The following is an 18,990-nucleotide window of genomic DNA, read 5'->3' on the forward strand; positions in this document are numbered from 1 at the left end:
CCCCATGCTGGCCTTGACAGGCCACAAGCTGCCACCAGGCTACCCTGGAACTGGGCAAAGAGCACTAAAACAAGCAACAGCACACCAACAAAAAAAGCAGCTGTGATAAAACACTGATTCCTCCAGTCTGGCTTCTGGAGACTTACAGCAAACCCCCAACAGCAGCCAGGAAGGGCAATTTCTTCTCCTCCCTGTGGGATTTCCTTTCAAGGGACAAGGTCTGGTGCTGGTTCTGCTTTCACTGCACAAGGGCAGAGAGGGGAAGCTGGGCGAGTTTATTGCTGTTGCTCGACCCACAGCAAGTAAAATCCTTCACCTAAATATGGTGGATGCTTATACTGGCATCAATAAAGTACTAATTACAAACTGGGCCAGGGACAAAAGCTAAGTTTTACTATCCTAAATAACTGAAGCAAGTCTCCTCCAATTCCTTTCATTTACAAAAAACAAACAAACAAACAAAAAAAATCAAACAAAAACAAACAAAAAAAAAGACTAAAAAAACCCAACAAAACTGTCACATCTAGAAAGTAATTAATCTCAACAAAGAAAAACTGAAGGATTAAAAGCAGTACACTCAGAACCTCTTAGAGGATGGTGGGGGATTTAGTGGAATACAGAAATTCTGGCAATGCAGGTACTGGTACCTAAATACACTCTTGGATGTAGAGATCTAAAAAGCAGGTTCATTTCTACTTTTGTTTTATTGCACTTTTTTGCCCTATTTTTTTTTTTTAATAATTGAAGAATAATATTAAGACCAATACATGAAGAATTGGTAGTGCAACGATTTACAATTAAATAAACCCTTATCCAAAGTGGGGAGATGTGCTGAGAGCCACACTGAAGTGGATGCACCGGTGATATGCATGGGCAAGAGGCAAATATATTATAATTGCACTTTAATTTGCTTTATGAAACAAGAATTTAGTTCTATCTGACATCTGAAGATTTTGCCAACACTGAGGTGACACACTTCAGAGAGAAGTTCAGAGCAATGTAAAATTTTTAACTGACTTGAGAAATAAGCTCAAAAAAGAACATAAAGTGAGAAAGCATTTACTGATGGATTAAAATACTAAATTCTGAATATTTTCAAAGATAGAAGCCAGGTTCATAGGTAAAATATAAAAGGGAAGGCTATGTTTTAAGAAACCTGACAATAAACAGGCTGTGGAATCATGCTTACTGAAAACTACTGATATAAACTATATGCTGAAACAATTTAGGGTAGCCTAGAGTCACTCAACTTCTTTTCCACAAAAGACTCCAGAACAGAGGACAATAAAGGGGAAAATTTAAGCAAGTGGAGGACATTGGAAGCAAGAACTAAGAAAGTTTCCTACTTATTTCATAGCACCTTAGCCAAAAAGAAACCTTGGATTTACTGTTTCAAAACAGATAGGTTTGAGAGAGACCTTAACAGCAATCTCATGCATCCACATTGCCAAAGATGGCTCACACATTCCCAAGGGACACTGCCACGACCTATTCCTTTAAAAGAAAAAAAATTAAAAGGGAGGGAAAAAACCAGCATTTATTTTTAAAGAGAAAATATGTATCCCAAGGGACCCAGTGTACTTTGGGAACATTCTTCAAAGAACGGAATGCATTCCCTTTAAACTGTGTCTCGTGAAACCAGCAGTCAGAGAGGAAAATTTCCCCTTGTAACATTCACTCAATTGCTGAGCTTCCTACCCCGAGTTCCTGGTGGGCAGGAGCACTTGAAGTGATTGACCAGGTCGATGCAGGTTCCTCCGTTCTGGCAGGGCTGGAACTGGCACTCATCCACCTCGTACTCGCAGTTGACACCCTGGTATCCAGCCACACACTGGGGGCACAGAAAAAAGCGTCAGTGGTGCTAGCAGACATCTCAGAGAGCTACCAGCGACACAGGAGCCCTCGGTGGGGCAGATTAGGACTGCCTTTGCAGCTGAACAACTGCAAGTGACTGCAAGAGCTGCACAGCCAGCAGCTTAAGCACACAGCTCACCATGTGACACGTAACAGGGCGCTGCAAGTTTGAATTCAAGTGATTAGATTGCTGCCAAACACAGCAGATCAAATCCTGATACCCTCCAGCACCGAAACTGGCTTAGTAGTTTTGGCTTAGGGTTTACATAGAACTCATCCTTTCCCTCTGGACATGGGCTTCCAAAAAGCTCAGGGAGGTTGATATACAACAATCTCATGGCCTACACTGCTCTCTGCATCAGCATTAGGAAACAGAAAGCAGTGGAAAGCATTTCCTACCCTGGGAGGCAAGGGATACTTTGCCCAACCAACAGGAAAAATACAATATTCCTTTAATACATTTTACAAATATTTTACTATAAACCACACCTCAGGCAAAAAGCCTTTCCAGATAAGAACCCCCTCTCCAATGACACAAAGAGTTCAAATCTCATCAACCACAGCTCCTTCCAACCATACCTCTTAATTCATTAAAAACCTCTCAGGAGCACTGTTTTTACTACAGCCAAATTAAAAATTCCTTCCAGGTGCAGGCTGTTTTTATCCCCTATTTGAAGGTACTTTAGCACTTGCAGGTGTTTCTGACTGCTTCTGATGCCTTTGTTTCAGTGTGCCCTCAGCATTCACCGCTGTTCCCAGCAAAGCCCAGCTCACCTCGCACTGGTACCCGCCCAGGTGGTCCCGGCAGGTGGCTCCGTTCTGGCAGGGGCTGGAGTCACACTCGTCCAGCTGCACCTCGCAGTAGCTGCCCGTGTAGCCCACCTGGCACTGGCAGTGGTGGGTGTTGCCCACGTTGAGGCAGTGACCAGAGTGCTGGCACAGCTGGTCCACGGGGACTCCTAAAGCAGAGTTAAATCAAGTGAGCAAACGCGCTTGCTGCCAGTGCTGGCAGCTCAGACAGGAATGGATATGGGTAGGCCCAACAAATTGAACAGTTGCAACTTTAAAACTGAAGAGTTACTCCTTAAATTACAGTGGATCAGAACCAAAACAGGCGGGCTTACAAAGTCCTGCTCTGTCCTCTTTGGACTGCTGGATTCAACATTGGCATGAAGTATTTGTACTGCTGTTACTTTAGCACTGGCTGGTGAACACGTATCTGAAGTACTACTGCTGCTCTACAAAGGTTCAGTGCTTGTACCTAGAATGTCCCCAAAAAGTATGGGAGCTGGACACCTTTCTTTGACACAGAATCTGCTTGTCTGGATTTCCTGGACAAAAGTGGCATGACAGTGTCCATCTGCCTGGGCTACAAGCCATATAGCCAGATAAAATTCACTTAAAAACCAAATCTTTTGCATATACATCATCGGAAGTAGAAAATTACTACTTTGAGGGGCCATGGTATAACCTATAAGGCTGAATAGTCTACTCAGTAATCAGTATTCTCTGCAAAAATACTTATCATTAGTTCCAAGATGCCTTTCTTGTAGAAGGGCATGGCCTTAACCCCTGGCCTGCCTGGGTATTAGCAGAAACCTGGTGTTTAGCATGAAGAGCGGATGTATTTTCCAAAAAACCAGTCCATGTAAAACAGTACTACTGAAACTGAGACCCCATGAAATATTTAATTTTTCCTTTCTGCCATTTTTGTGATGGGGAGAACCAAGGAAGTCTTGACTCGTTGCAGGGAGTATTTTTACTTGAGAAGCGACCACCTAGAGGCAAAGCTCTGTGGGCTGTGCACAGGTGCAGGGGGGAAGGAGACGCCTGGGCCCAGAGATGCTGAAGCACAGAGGATGCAGATTTACCTCTCTGTGAAGCTGCCACCTGGCACGAGACGTTGGGCACGTCGCAGTAGGCGCCGGTCCAGCCGGGCGGGCACACGCAGCGCGTCTGGGCCAGAGTCTGCACGCACGTGCCCTTGTTCTTACAGGGAGACTTGCTGCACAGATCCACGAGAGACTGCAGGGCAAACAACCCACGTGAAACATGGCAAATGCAGGAGAAACAGCACTCGGAGAACAAGCTCAAGATGCAAGGAAAGGGAGCTCTGCAATAGAGCTTCCGCATGGCACTGGAAAGAGCAGGACAGTCCTTCCCAAGCCAAGCCAGGTACTTTACTGACAGTCTCATGTGCCTGGGAAAGTGCAAGTGAATAGAGGAATAAACCCCAGATGGCAGCATTATTTCAAAATCCTCACACCTCACCATCATTTGGATCTTTTACTGGCTCAGTTTGAGAAAATAGGGTTTTGTCTCAGTTCCATGGTAGCAGGAGGCTTCCAGCTATTCTCCCTAACTCCCCCCATCTCCACTGCTTTCTGATGACAGATGTGTTCCACATTTTGATCCATACTTTTCCTTTCTATCATTAGCTCACCATACCTCTCTTTCTGGCCCCACTTGCTGCACTCTGACTTTTTGTTTCTTCCAAGATTCAACTGAAACCCCACAACAGTTTTATGAACTGAAGATGTAGCAAAGTATATTGCTTTTCTTGATTTCTCATACAGAAACAAAGAGTCTAAAACTCAGTAAATCATCATATGTAAGTGAAGACCCAAAATAACTGTCTGATGTAATATAAACCGGCCACTAACCCTAATTTCCTTTTTAAGCATTTCATCTTCAAATTAATATAGCTATTTGATTGATTTCAAGCTGACTTGAGGAAGGGTGAGGTTTTTGAAGTGAGTAGCACCAAATTTTGGCTGTAAAATGCAATTTCAATTGAAGAAAGTTCTACTTTTCAGATGCAAACTGTCTCCTCACAAAGATTAAAGTAAAAAAAAAAAAAAAAAAGAAATCTGTGCTTTCACAGGCAACCAAAAGGAAACTTGGAATTAAGTTTTATCACATGTAGTTGAGCGTGAAGAAGAAAAAACACCGAGCCTCTTGCTTGTGCATTTGTAATGAGTAGCTGACTGTTTTACATGCAAATTCTAAAACTTATGAATCATTGTCTGATTTTGTCCTGCTTATTTAGCTTTGCTAATTAGGTCAAGCCAGTTTACCACTAAGACAAGAACTACAGTGTAGCTGCAATCTATAAATCTCCCCAGTACAGCTTTGAGTAGTACTTATCTAAATTTAGAAAGTTCTGGTTCCTTGTATAAAATGGGCAATACATTACAATCAAGCTTCTCTGAACATAAAGCAGACCTTCTGAGAATCCACAGCATTTAATTTGGGGAAAGGAACATTAATCCTTTTCTCCAGTAAAAACAAAGCAAACATAACAGAAGAGGAACTACTGAACTTCACAGTACTTCACGATCCCTCTCAATGCTAATTCTCCCAATGAGGTTTAAGTGGTGTGCCCAGAATGCATAATGAGGGTAGCAGAGGGGTTGCTTTTTTTCTATCACTTCATTACTTTGCATTCACTTCCTCCATTAGCAATACCTAGAAGCAGACCTGACAATTTAATGTCCAGCAACATACTTCTGAAAAAGCACCTCCCCCACTGCCACTAAAATGCTTCTTTCCAACATTCACTGCTTTACAAAGACATGCTGGCACGAAAGAGAGCTGCAAAATTCTTACAAAATTGTAGTGTTTTCCAGCAATTTAAGAAATTCACCATTTTTTTTTTAAATGGCAGCACTCAGGACTGCTGGTAAAGGAAGCCAATACAGAGTTTACCATTCCAAAAACAAAAATAGCCTCAAATCATTCTTGCTGTTTTGATAAGAACAGAATAAAAAATAATTCAGATTTGAAAAACATCATTCTGTTTCCACTGTGCCATGCCAAGTTAGAGTTTTTAATAGGCACTAGTCAGTCATTTACAGCATACAGGGTTTGCAGCTCCTGTGGAAAACTGGAAACTGCCTGAACTTCAGAGTGCAAGTAAGGCTGGAGATTTTTATTGAGGTTGTGAATAGGCACGTCATTTACTGCCCCAAAAGATTTTCTGGCTTTTCATGAAAAAAAAAAAATTTACAATCAACCCTGATTAAAATTTACCTCCCTGTAAGAAATGAACCAGTTAAATCTAAATCCTGCTGGTATTCTGTTTTTGCTTTGTGCTTGTTTGCTGGTTTGTTTAGTTGTTTTTTTGGTTTTTTTTTTAAATACAGGACTGCCTTCAATCAGGACAATTTTATGCTTGGAATGAAATGGAGCCATTTTCCAGGGTAACAGCTGGTTTTCATTTAAAAAAACTAATCTAGAAAGTTCCAGTGGCACCTGTTCTCATAAATAACCACTTTTCTCCTCCTTGCAAACAGACAGGGAAGTCTAGACCTAGATGATCTTTAAGGTTTCTTCCAGCCCATTCCACGATTTCCAGGTTTGAACAACCAGCCCTCACCAGGACTGAAGGAACAAGAGCTCAGCCACCTCACAGCTCTCCAGTGTCACCTCTGCTGCTGGACAGCTGCAACAACAACGCCACAAGAAGTCACCCACCTTGCAGTTCTTGCCAGTGTAGCCCAAGGGACAGATACACCTGTACGTGCCCAGGCTGTCCACACAGGTGCCCCTGTTGAGGCAGGGATGGGAGTCGCACTCGTTGATTTCGGTCAGGCAGAAGGGGCCCGTGAACCCCAGCGGGCACTGGCAGGTGAAGGAATTGATTCCATCCACACAAGTGCCTCCATTGAAACAGGAGCTGCAAGGGAGGAGGAAGAAAGGTAAGCTGAGACAAAATGCGATTAGCTCACAGACAAAAGGGAACATAAACATGAATGAAATAAGGGAGAACAGCAGGTAACAGGATCTTTTGATCGCTGCTAACTTCTGGCTGAAGAAGCATCAAGCAGAAAACAGCAATCTTAGGGAATTCCAGTTCACTTTTACCTCAGCAGACCAAGAAAGTGAAGCAGGGTTTTAATGAGTCATTAGTGATGGATGAGGCTAATTTAATGAAATCTTCCCAGCTTCAATGTGACCACAAACACGACCTCGTGTGGCTTGCTCAAACTGATACATTTTATTACAAATTACAGTTGTATTACAAATTATGAGAAACAAAACAATTTGCCTTTTTAAAAAATCTTCAAAGGAATCAGGGGTATGGTTTCTCAAGGAAAAAGTTCATACAACATGCAAAATACAAGCATGTTCTTCACTGAAACTATGTGAATGTATTGGTATTGCTAAATCCCTTCCTTCTCTTCTCATGAGAATCTTAAATCCTGATTTGTAAAACTACTCATACATGCCCTGGCAGAATTCAGATCAAAGGAATTATCCCCCTCCCCCCAAATCTTCTGATCATATGAAATTCTGCCAGATTAGGTGTCCTAGGGAGAAGGGACTGGGAAAGTTTGGGGAATTGACTCATGCAAAATTGACTCAGTTTTCCTTGTAAAGGAACTCCTGCTTCTCTGAGACTAAGGCTAGATCAGACCTGAGATAATCAGTTTGATAAAGTACACAAACCAAATTCATGTCTGCTATCTGCTCTGTGCCCTGTCAAAGGGAATTTCCACGAGAGGAGCCCCTGACTCACCTCCCTGAACTCCCAGTGCAGGGAAGCAAGTTTGAAATATCGAAATTCCGACTGCGATGACCGTAGAGATGCCAGCATTAACCTACTTATCAAACACTGAACTGCTCATCAGAGAAGTTCCTCTGTCTTGGGGGGCTAAATTCTGTTTTAGAGGGAGAGCAAACTGCTCTTTCCACTCATAGCAAAGCAGGGGAGACAGAGGAACTGCCAATCACCTGGTGTGCTTCACTGCAACCAGGTACCAAAAGGAGAGGGCACTCTCTCACAGGCAGCTTCTCACACAACACACGGAAGAATCATTTGACCCAAATTCAAATTAGCCAACCACCACCGTGCTCTTAAGCACAGCTCGGTAATTTTGGTTGAGAAGGTGTGACTGGCTTAGCTTGGCAGAGCGTTGAAAATTGCTACATCCTTAATTCATACCTGCAAGACTGGTTCCTGTCCTGACTGATAACAAAAACAAAAACAGGATGAACCTCAAGGAAGAGCCAGGAGTTCTGCTAGAACACCCAGCATACTCCACTCGATTCAACAACTGTTGTGCAAATGAAACACACCCTCATCGGTGACACAATCCTGCTCTTAAGAAAAAGATATTAAAATACCTCCTCCTCAAATGCAATTTTATGAAAGACAGGAAAGATCTTTTCTATTTGTGCAGAAAATACTTGAGAAAACCAAGAGTTTTGCATAATTTGTCTCTGGTAACTAGACTAGAACAGAGTACTTCTAATTATGTTTTAACCATTGCAAGTTTTAAAGAAATTGTTAGAATTTTTTCCCATTTGAGAATCCGAAGTCACATCAATCCAAACAAAGCTTAAAATAAATATGCAGGCAGATGATGGAATCACATGTTTAACTCTCAAAGAGCTCTTAAAACTACCACATGAACCATTTCTATGAGGACCAGCTGTTGAGCATTTTAACTCAGTTCCATACCACCCCCTTTACAGTGACCTCAGGTTTTATCTCAACACTGCTAAACCACATCCAACTTTTTATTTTTGTGAGCATTAAAAGATCTCTGATGATTAAATCTTTCCAATACAGAATTTAGTGTTTCTCCTGGTTTCTTCTTCATGTTATTTGTTGTCAGCAACTCAGGACTAATTTATTTTTGCTGCTTTTCTAAGTTGGCCATTGCTTCCATTTTTGCAGCTTTTGTATTTCCCAACAGAGTAACCATTCATAACCAATTATTTCCCCTCCCCTATGTGATAGTGGTCTTATAAAAATATGAATTATTCGTATTTCAATAAGCTAGCATCCCTGTTTCAAATTTTGTTAAACACTATCACGTTTACGCTGTAACGGAAGAACGCTAGAAGAAACCGAGGACCAGGCAACCGTGTTTCAGCCAAGCCAGCTTTCCTTGCCAGAATCACAAGTATGCCTGTGACAGGAAAGGAGCACTGCCCTGGTGAGAAGCTGCTCCTGAGCAGGACTGGCTGAGGGCAGGAGCAGGCAGAGAGCAGGCGCCTCACCTGTCAGTGCACTCGTCGATGTTGCTCTCGCAGTTGGTGCCCTGGAAGCCCGGCGGGCACCTGCAGGTGTAGCTGTTGACGTAGTGGGTGCAGGTGCCCCCGTTCCTGCAGGGCTCGCTCAGACACTCGTTGGTGTCTGTCTGACACTTCTCCCCTTGAAATCCAGGCAGGCAGATGCACGAGAAGGAGTTGATCTCATCCACGCACGAGCCTCCGTTCTGGCAGGGATCTAGGACAGAAGCACCACAGCCAGGGTGAAAATGGGGACAGTGAAGGGCCAGGCCTAGAGCAGCTGTTTATATAGAGGGAAAAAAAGGGCTCACACAGCCCAGAGTGGGACAGAGCACTGACAGGTTTTTCTCAGCCACTTTAAGGAACAGGTAACTGCAAAGCATTATCAATCAGAAATTTCCAAGGACGTGTGGATCAATGCCGACCTTCAGGGCCTAAAGGTTTCTCTGCTGGAATTTGTTCAACCAAAACCCAAAGCCTCTTGGTTTAAAATTCAAATGCTGCTTTTGTGACAGATGCCTACTGATACAATAAAAACAGAGCAGCAGCTGTTTCTTCTTCCTTACCAAGTTTTATTTATCAGAGAACTCAGCACAGACTCTGCTTAACACAAGAGAGAACTTGTGTGATTAATTTTCAGCATGAAAGCAGTCCCATCAAATCAAACCTGTAAGTGTATATTAGCACACATATGAGCACTTATGCACTACTGAGCACTTGACATTTTTCCCAGCATCACAGACTGACTGGGGAAAGGCTGGCAGAAAAGCTCACAAACTCCTACACCACCAAGGATTCTCCTCAATCACTGCATTTCTTTATATTTTCCTCATCCCTACCATGCTCTTGCTACTTGCATACCACTGTTTTTTGGTCTAAGCCTCCTACTTCTGTATTCCTTCAGCTTCCACAAGTACCAATCTGCCTGAAAGATTTCTGCCGTTCAGTAATTTCTTCCTGCTTTTCTCCTTCCACATTTGGATTTAAGACCCACATTCCTGAAGCCAGATTCCTTTTCTACTCTGCATTCCACAGAGCAAAAGCCTACTATATGAAGGCAGAGAGGGAAACTGGGAGGGGGGAGGAAAAAAGGAGAAAGCAAAGGGGTTGAAAAATAGGTTACCAAATTTTCTGGATTTAGGACTACCTTTAAGTACTACTAAAATATGAACTTGAAAATGCAAATAGACTCCACCAAAAATTTGCAGTTTATCATAAGTATCATAAGCTAATTCTGCTTACTGGGAAATTAAGAAAAGAAATGTGAAAGGTAATTAAAGCTCATTTATTGACTGAGAAATATGCTCACATGTTAAGAATTTGTATTATGAGACACACCTGCATCCATTTAAAGGTCATTTGACTACTGCAGAGAAAAAGCACATTCAAAGCAAGACCCCTGGCAGCTATAAAATGTTGTGTCTGTGGCAGTCAGCCATGTATGAGTGAAGCCAAAAGCTGTGCATTAATTCTCTGTGCCACACATTTACTGACAGAAGAAGGAGACTCGGGTATCAACTTTTCAATAAGTTCCTGTTGTTGGAGGGTTTGTTTGCTTCATAGATTAAAGACATTTGGCTCAAGGCATGGAAGGTTTTTGTTATGCTAAATGAAATCAGCTGCGGCAGTAATGTGAAATGCTTCTTCAGCCTCATGGGTGTGCTGCATAAGACAACACAGGGTGAATCCCACAGCTCTCAGAACATTAGGAGGAGGGAGAGAGATGTCCCAGCTGTTCCAGAGGGAAAGATGAACACTTGGAGAACGTTTTTATCTTCAGGCACCCACACAAAAACTAACAGGACAGGCAATGATTTTGTTGGCTTCAGTAAGCAAAGCTCTGGGTCACTGCACCATGACACTTTTTGTGCTGTACCTGTCTGCTCAGAAAGAAGGAATTAAAAGCTCAGCCTGAGCCAGACACCTCAGAAGTTCTTTGAATGCTGCTCTGGGGGCTCCCACGGTAACTTTTGCTAATAGACTTGTTTGGATCCTTCTCTACAGCAGTCGTGAATTTACATTTTTTTTTCCAATGCAAAACACAATTTGCTAAATTCACGCCTAAAGTCTTCAAAACTCCATTTTGGTTTCAAGCTGATAGTAAAAAACAGGGGATTGGGTTTGTTGGTTTTTTTTTTTTTTTTTTGTTTCAGGGTGGTTGTTTTGGGTTATTCTGTTCATTTGGTTGGGTTTTTTTAAAGACCTGGCCAATCTAAGAATTACAGCATTGTGAACTGCTCCAAGGTTTGATAAAGCACTTTTCAAATAGTAACAGATGAACTTTTAAACACGTGGTATTTCTCAGGAGACTCTGATTTTATCTGATGGTGATATAAAATATGCCCAGTAAGAAAAAGAAGCTACTATGCATTTGGTTTCCTTTATAAACAGCAGTGTCAAGGACATGAAATTAATACTTGTTTTCTTGCAATTTGAGCCGTTCCAGGACTCATCAGTGTATGGGCTACCCTCCTGCAACTGATACCTATTCCAGAACAGAGGGCCTTCCTGCTCTTAATTTGTTTTCAAATATGGATTAACTGGAACTGCAACAGGACCCACTCTTCCCAGAATATTAATGTCATACAGACATTTCAGGAAGGACTGCTCTACCCCAGATTCCCACCACACCTCAATCAAACTGAACGTTGAAATACAGGTAAGCCCTGCAGTGGCGCTTCAACTTAATGGATTAAAATTTCAGGCAAATATAATTTTGCATTTAACAGTGCTTCTTATTAAGGTATGTAAACTCTAAGGGCCTTTTCAAGTTAAGGATCTGGGAACAACAGCTGCCATCAGTTAGGACACCCATTTTAGTTAGGTCCATTTCTAGCAGCCGAACACGATGGATTTTGACTGCCTCAAACATTCCAAAGCTGAAGTTTGGGGTTTTTCCCCTTTGGCAAGAGATCATAAAAGACCCTTCCGAATCTGTCAAACAGCAGTCAGCAAATTTATTTTTGGGAAAGACTGGGAAACACAGAGCAAAGTGCTGATACCCACTTGCCAGGCAGTCGTCGATGTTGCTGTCACAGTCCCCTCCGGTGAAGCCCGGCCGGCACTCGCACAGGTAACTGCCCTGGATGTTGTGGCACAGGGCATGGTTCTTGCAGGGCTTGGAGAGACACTCATCAATATCCACGGTGCATCTTTCCCCTGAAAGGTGCAGAGCCCAAGGGTGAGAGCCCTCCCAAAGCATTGGCCACGAGGCTCAGAGGCAGCACTGCTCGGCACTGGAAGCACAGCACGCTCCCCATCCACCTCACCTTCCCAGCCAGGGGCACACTGGCAGGTGTAGCCTTCAGAGTCAGGAGATTCTTGGCAGATTCCCGAGTTCTCACAAGGATTAGGGGAACAAGGAGAAACCACTACCTGGCAGTTCACACCTGGAGAACAGAATGGGAAAAAGCAGAAGAATGTGCTGCTAAGAGCTTGGTGCTGCTTGGAAGAATGAACAAAGAGGTTGTAACTCACATTGTGTGATTATCCCACACTGCAGTGGACAGCACTGCCACATTTTGAAAAATCTCAGCAGAAGGAAAAGGAGAGCAGAGCACTCCTCATGGGCTCAGTGTAGAAGCAGCCATGGTCATTTTGAGTTTAATGTCCCTCCAATTTCCAGGGCATTTATGTAAATTTTGTAATTTACAAAGAAAATTAAGATAAGCTTCCAACAGGACATTTTTTTAATGATTCCAAGCAAGGCTTAGGCAAGCCCTTGCCAAGTATTCTATTACTATATCATGTCTACAGAAACTGACTAATTTAACTTCATAGAGCCATGGCATTTCCCACCTTGATTACTATTTCCACAAAGTTTAATGAAAAGAAATTACCCTAAAGGTGCAATGAAGTAAAACGGGAAAAAGATAACAAACTTTCTCTGAATTGTCACCTTTGAATCCTTTCCTACAGGTGCATCTGTATCCATTCAACAGATCCTCACAGGTTCCTCCATTCTGGCACGGGTTTGATTTACATTCATTCCCTTCTGTTGAACAGTAATCTCCTACCCAGCCTGGGTCGCAGACACACTTGTACCTTGAAAGGCAAACCAGCATTAATTTAGGACATTTTGAAGTAACTCCTCTACCAGTTTCTCCTGCAGATTAGTTTTAGAGAGAAAACCAGAGGAACCCTCTTGAGAAGAGCCCTAAGTTACTTTGGATTGCTTACCCCAGCTGTATAGTTTTGAAAATACTGAAAATAAATCCTCCCTTAAAACCACTCTTCCCTCATCACAGTTTCACAAAGTGTTCAGTCAACCAGCAGTATGTTTCTGCTTTGATAAGACCATCTCAACATATTCAAACAAAGACAGAAACAAAAAAAAAAAGATTGTGAAAAAACGTGGAGGAGAACAATAGGTTCCAAAGATAACTAGACTGATTTAATACCAAATAGTGGTTTCAAATGAAAACAGCTGGCTGGGAGCAGGAGCAATCCTCTCCATCACGTTTCAAACTCTGCAGTAGAGCACACCCCACCCACATGACACAGAAGCAAGGATTTGGTGAACCAGCCTGGACTGAGGGCACGCAGCACACGCTGGCCTCTGTCCCTGCCCTGCAAACACAGCTCCTTTCACCTGGCACCGTGTCAGGTGTACGTGGATACAAATGCCAAGTGACACACAACAGACAAGATGAACAAAAACCTGTTTTCCACACTTTCAAGGAGGCTGAATTAGCAATAAAAGCAGTTTTCCTGTCAGCTCCAGGGAAAGTGCTGCATCCTGCCCTAGAGAGCTACTTGCAGCAGCAAATCACTTCCTTGCCCAAGTGCTGACAACACTTCCCAGGAGACAACACATATTTGGGAGGCTATTCCATGTACAGTTGGGAACTTGCACAAACAAAACAACCCCACACTCACCATTACCAAAAAGAAATCTGATTTAGGGCTCCCAAAATCAGCATTTTGTCTTCCTGGATGGGAACATTTAGAAGCAACTACTGTCATCAAAAGACCCTGAGAGAATTTTCCTTTCTTTTGTCAGACATGCAACAATACGAGTAAAGCTGACAAGATCTCAGCAGTGCACAAAGTGTCCAGGGTGAAATACCCATCCCTAGAGCAAAAGTTGTCAGCCTGTTCCTTGATACAGCGTTTGGATAGGAAGAACAGTACTAGCCAATAAAGACAGTCCCCATGCTCAATGCTTTAAGTTTTGATGGAATAGATTGCTGCTGCTCCCCAAAGATTTAATTTGGAACCATTTCTTTATTTTAATTGCATTCATTCAGCTCACTAGAATCAGCAAACCCTCCCTCTAGATGGTGGCAGTACACCCTGCACCCCTTGGCCATGCAAAACCAGCAAACAACACAAGGCAGGACAGAAAAACCTACGTTGAAACACCAGCTGGTGTGTGTTTCAACCTTACTGTGATTGTGTCACAGGCATCAGACAAATTGGGATCCTAATCTGAGAAACTAGAGAAAAATCTAGAGCTGGAAGTCTGGACAGAGGAAGACAACAACCCGGAGACAGCAGGTGGGTTCAGCGAGTCCTCACCCAGTGGCAATGTGTGTGCAGTTGCCATGCACACAGGGGCTGCTGAGGCAGCCATCGGCCTGGGACTGGCAGTGGGGGTGGTGGAAGCCCTCGGGGCACACACACCGAAAGCCGTTCACCTCGTTGATACACGTGCCGCCATTGTGGCACGGGCTGGACGTGCACTCGTCGATGTCCACGTTGCAGCGGGGGCCTAGAGGGAAAAAATCAACACTTCCTGAGCTGCACTTCTTAAAACGCTGCTCGCTTTGCACCTCTGCAAGAGCACACACTGAGACAGCTCAGGGAAGCCAAGGCAGCAGCACGGAGCTCACATGCCTCCGTGCTTTAACTCAAGCCAAGAGAAGCGTTTCTGAGAGATGCAGCACTTTACTGTGCTTGGAAAACAGCACTTACACTCAGCAAGTATTTACAAACTATTCCAGAATCTCCACCAAAATCACCAGTTAATATTGATTAGGAAAGCAAAAACCACTCAGCTGTATCATGCTTGCAACAAACCTCTTGAGCTCCACTTGTCGTAGCCCTGCTCCTCTGCTTTGAAGTACCTACCCTTTGAACAACCAATAGTGCCCAAATGTCTGCAGTAAATACAGTTCTTGTGGTTTATTGCGCAAAAGGGGCTCTAAAAAACACCGTTTCCTGTTTTGCCTGCCTCTGATTACGACTGCAAGATCATTGAAGCAGTGACCAAAAGGACTTGTAAGGCTGGAAAGCTAAACAGAGTGAATGATGCAGTAAGCTGAAAGCATTTTTAACAGAAGGAAATTACAAAGTACCAAGACCCCATGCAAGCCAGCTCCTTAAAGACTGGAATATGCCAATTCATCACATTACTGCATTATTTTAACAGTGTAACAGTAAGAGACCCAGCAGGATAACAAATATGGAATGCCAGCAACCTAGTAGAGTGGTAGGCACCAGTGATCAGCATCATCCCTCATCTTATTCTGGGAACTAGAGAGTTCCATCATGCCAGAGCCATAGGAGGGAAGGAAGGAGCATCGGGAATTTAGACCCCAAGAGAAAAGCACAAGACACATGAAACATTTTAGTGCTCTAATGCATTTCAGATCTACTCTAACTAGAATCATTCAGTAATAAACAGTAACAAACGTGATGAGAAAGCTGTAATAAACAGTACCAACTGCCTCACAATGATTATTTTGTATGTTTGTATGGCTCAAAACACAGATGCCCTTACAAACAATGGTGCTCGAGTCATCAGAAATAGTCCTGATGATGGCTCAGAGCTCTAAACATGGATCCAGAGGTGTTTAACCACTTCTTTTTTCAGCCCCACTTTGATTGTACCAGAGAAATTTTGTAGTTTAAAAAGAAAACAGAACAGACCATGCTACAACAGAGAAGTACTGAAAAAATCAGGTTATTCATCTAAAGACTTCAGAGTGGGAAGCAACTCTTGAGAACACCAATTTAATGTTCTGATTTCACAGAAACAGAAGTACTGCTCATGGTCAAAGCCCAAGGCAGAGTCTAATCAAACACCTCTCCATATTGTCCACAATCTCTCAGTCCCTGGAAAGAGGCTGTAAATAATAAACCAAAGTCACGTGGGTTTATTTGTTATAAACCCAAGAACCATGAATTGGACTTAATTACCTAACAAGAATGGCATTTCACAGCACAGATTAGGCCATTTTTCTGTTGGGTAGAACTGGCTGTAATGTAAGATGCTAAGATCCAAAGATTAGAAGGATTAACTGAGACACCAACTGAATCCTTTGCAGTCAGTATGCAAAGAACACTTCCCTGGCTACTCGGATAACCATCTTCAAAACAATTCAGAGCCCTTGGGTAGCTGACTTTACCTGTAAATCCAGGTTTGCAGGCACAGTTGTAGCGATTAATGCCATCGATACAGTCCCCATGAATGCACGGGTTACTGGCACAGTCGTCAAAGTTATTCTCACAGTTTACTCCTGGATTAAAAATAAAAGAGTTAGAGGAATAAGGAGGGTATATTTTACAAAGAAGGCAACACAACTGTTTTCCCAAAATAGCCAAGTTAAGAATCCCACCTGCTTCAAAGTCATGCTGGGGGCAACTTAAACAAGGTGATGATGCAGAAGCAACACCAAGGAATGTCACCTGAGCCACTGGGTGCTGACTAAACATGACCCTGAACTTGTACTAAATATTTAAACAGAGGAATAAACACTTTGAACACTATGACTAACTTTTCTGCAGGTCTGATTTTTTTGGAGTAAAGAGGAAGCAAATTCTCCCAAGATCAGTTGCAGCACCAGCAAGGGTTAGGCAATCCACACAAACACACCAAAGTTCAGCATGGAAAAGCAATGTGAAAACGATACTCTCAACTTAGCACACACCCAGAGCACAGGTAAGAACCAATTACATGCTTGAATTCTGCTTGAATCCAAGCCTTCCACTCGAGTTTTACCTACCCGAGGTGCCCAGCAAGCAGTTGCACTGGTAGCCATTGACGAGGTCGATGCAGCGCCCTTGATGGAGGCAGGGATTGCTGTGGCACTCGTCGATCTGCTCACTGCATATGACACCCGTGTAGCCAGGGTTGCAAATGCATCTGTAGGAATCAATGCCATCCTGGCATTCCCCGTGGTGGCAGGGATCAGGATGACAGTTGTTGATGTTCTCCTCGCACAGAAAGCCAGTAAAACCTGAGGAAAAGGCAGAAGTAAGGAGTTCACTTAGGTAGGATGCTGCAGTGAATATAATGCAGGTATAGAAAGAATTGTATGGCAGAGAGCACAAAGGGTAACTGGGCACCTCAACTGCACTTCCAGCCCTGGAACACAACACTCTCCACTGTTCACAGTATTACAGAACAGCAGCATGCACAGAGAACCCTGACACTGGAAGTGGTCACCTTCAGTTTATTTGGAACAGTAGCCATGAGAGGAAACATGTAAATCTCCAGAAATATTTACTTGCATCAGTATAAACTGTCTGAAGGCACACTCCTGCCATTATTTCTTCTGCACACTGTAACAGTAACAGGGGGACAGAGTGGGGCTGACCTTGTTAGGATGAGAAATTACTGCAAAGATTGCTGAAACCTTCCCAAGGGAACTCCCTTGGCTCATGTCAAAGCTTCTGCAGCTCAACTTATTAGAAAGTTTCTTGCCTCCTTCACTGGGAAACTTTTCAGTACCTGCAATCAAGCATGAACTGCAAACTTATTGCAGGCTGCATGCAACCTCTTGGTTAGGAGCAATGAAACAAGCAGCAATTTGGCCTGTTTCATTCTGCTTCAGCTGGGAAACATCCTGAGCAACAGAGAGGGACAGAACCTAGGCACAAACAGGGCTAGAGGGTTCAGGAAGCTAAGGGCAGCAAACAAGTCCCTCAAGAGCCCTGCTCTCCATGATGGAGCAGAGCTATATAAGACAGGGAAGAGTTCAAATAAATTTTTTTCAGAGCTGAGGTTTTGGAGCAACACACTGCCTTCCAGCAGCTGAAGATCAGGAAGACAGAACTTGAAATTTCAACTGGAGACTGATACAAACCAAGCTGCAGGGAATTTCAACAGCTGAAGAGTGATTCTCACCTGAGTATTACAAGTGGATAAGAGGCTCCCCATTTTTCATACAGGTTTGTGGTTATTTCTGTGGTCAAACATACCAGGTGACGGCTAACATTTCCAAGTTCTGCGAACGTTTGCTTGGATGAATGGGTGTGGAAGTGGGTGGGGAGAGGGAAGGGAAGCTAGTTAGAGAGATGGATATAAAAAGATGTTAGGGAAGGAGGAAAAACAAACTGATAAGGGGACAAATGGTGGCAGAGGGGGAAAAAAAAGAGGGCAGAGACAAATAAAAGAGGAAAGACCTGAAACAACCCAAGAAAAGAAAAGCCATGATCTACCACTGGGAAGGAGAAGTGGAATAATGCCAGAAGGGAAAGAAAAGACAAAAAGCAAGCAGTAAATAGAGCTATCTGTACAGCATTTGGCCAAACATTTTGCAGTTTTCAATCACGTCGGCAGCCGGCGATTGCCGTTCAGGGAACATCACATCACTCAGACCATGAGATCAGCAGAGCAAGAACATACTCAAACATTATTGTCCAGTAACTTCCTGCCCCAGGAAGAATTTCACATTTCAGTCTTACAGAAGGCTGTCAGTATTAAATGTAATACTTAGCACACGTTCATTCAAAAGTCATTACCTTGCCTGCTATTGTAGCTCAATTGAGCCACTCAGAGATCAGGAATGTTTCTGGATCTCTTAACTGAACATACCTCACCAAAACATGATTTCCCTCTTTGCAGACAAGAGTTAGACTAGGAAAAAAACATTTTAATACACAATATGAGAATCCTTCAGGCAGGATGGAAAACAGCCCTAATACGGCATCCCTCTTCCATTTTCAGTCAAATATTTAACCACAGATTTTACTAAGAACTGCTGCTTCAGTAACATGCATTTGGTTGCTTTCAGCCTGAAAATGCTCCATTACATCATTTACCTTCATGGAAGCAATTGCCTTCCCTCCTCAGGTGGGATACCTACAACTTCTGTATTGAGGTGATTTATGCAGTTTTGGTGCCAAAGTCAGAACTTGCTTTTCAAGGCACAGCTCTCCACACTG

General features: G+C 43.1%; 1 protein-coding gene across 2 annotated transcripts in view; it reads right to left on the reverse strand.

Moving 5' to 3' along the window:
• Positions 1-18,990, reverse strand: part of NOTCH2 (notch receptor 2) — an 82,029-nt gene that overhangs the window by 17,922 nt on the left and 45,117 nt on the right. The window contains exons 11-21 of one of the 2 annotated variants that reach the window (XM_041420008.1): positions 16,827-17,060; positions 16,230-16,340; positions 14,398-14,590; positions 12,776-12,921; positions 12,147-12,266; positions 11,884-12,036; positions 8,866-9,094; positions 6,331-6,532; positions 3,726-3,879; positions 2,629-2,813; positions 1,699-1,831 (exon numbers count right to left, since the gene is read on the reverse strand). In XM_041420008.1, the coding sequence (XP_041275942.1) occupies positions 1,699-1,831; positions 2,629-2,813; positions 3,726-3,879; positions 6,331-6,532; positions 8,866-9,094; positions 11,884-12,036; positions 12,147-12,266; positions 12,776-12,921; positions 14,398-14,590; positions 16,230-16,340; positions 16,827-17,060 (1,860 nt within the window). Of the gene's footprint in view, positions 1-1,698; positions 1,832-2,628; positions 2,814-3,725; positions 3,880-6,330; positions 6,533-8,865; positions 9,095-11,883; positions 12,037-12,146; positions 12,267-12,775; positions 12,922-14,397; positions 14,591-14,949; positions 15,114-16,229; positions 16,341-16,826; positions 17,061-18,990 lie in introns of those variants that run through there. The other variant, XR_005953809.1, reaches the window with a different exon arrangement.

The sequence above is a fragment of the Onychostruthus taczanowskii genome, unplaced genomic scaffold (genome assembly GCF_017590055.1).
Source record: "Onychostruthus taczanowskii isolate IOZ18803 unplaced genomic scaffold, ASM1759005v1 scaffold63, whole genome shotgun sequence".
In the NCBI taxonomy this organism is placed as follows: Eukaryota; Metazoa; Chordata; class Aves; order Passeriformes; family Passeridae; genus Onychostruthus; species Onychostruthus taczanowskii.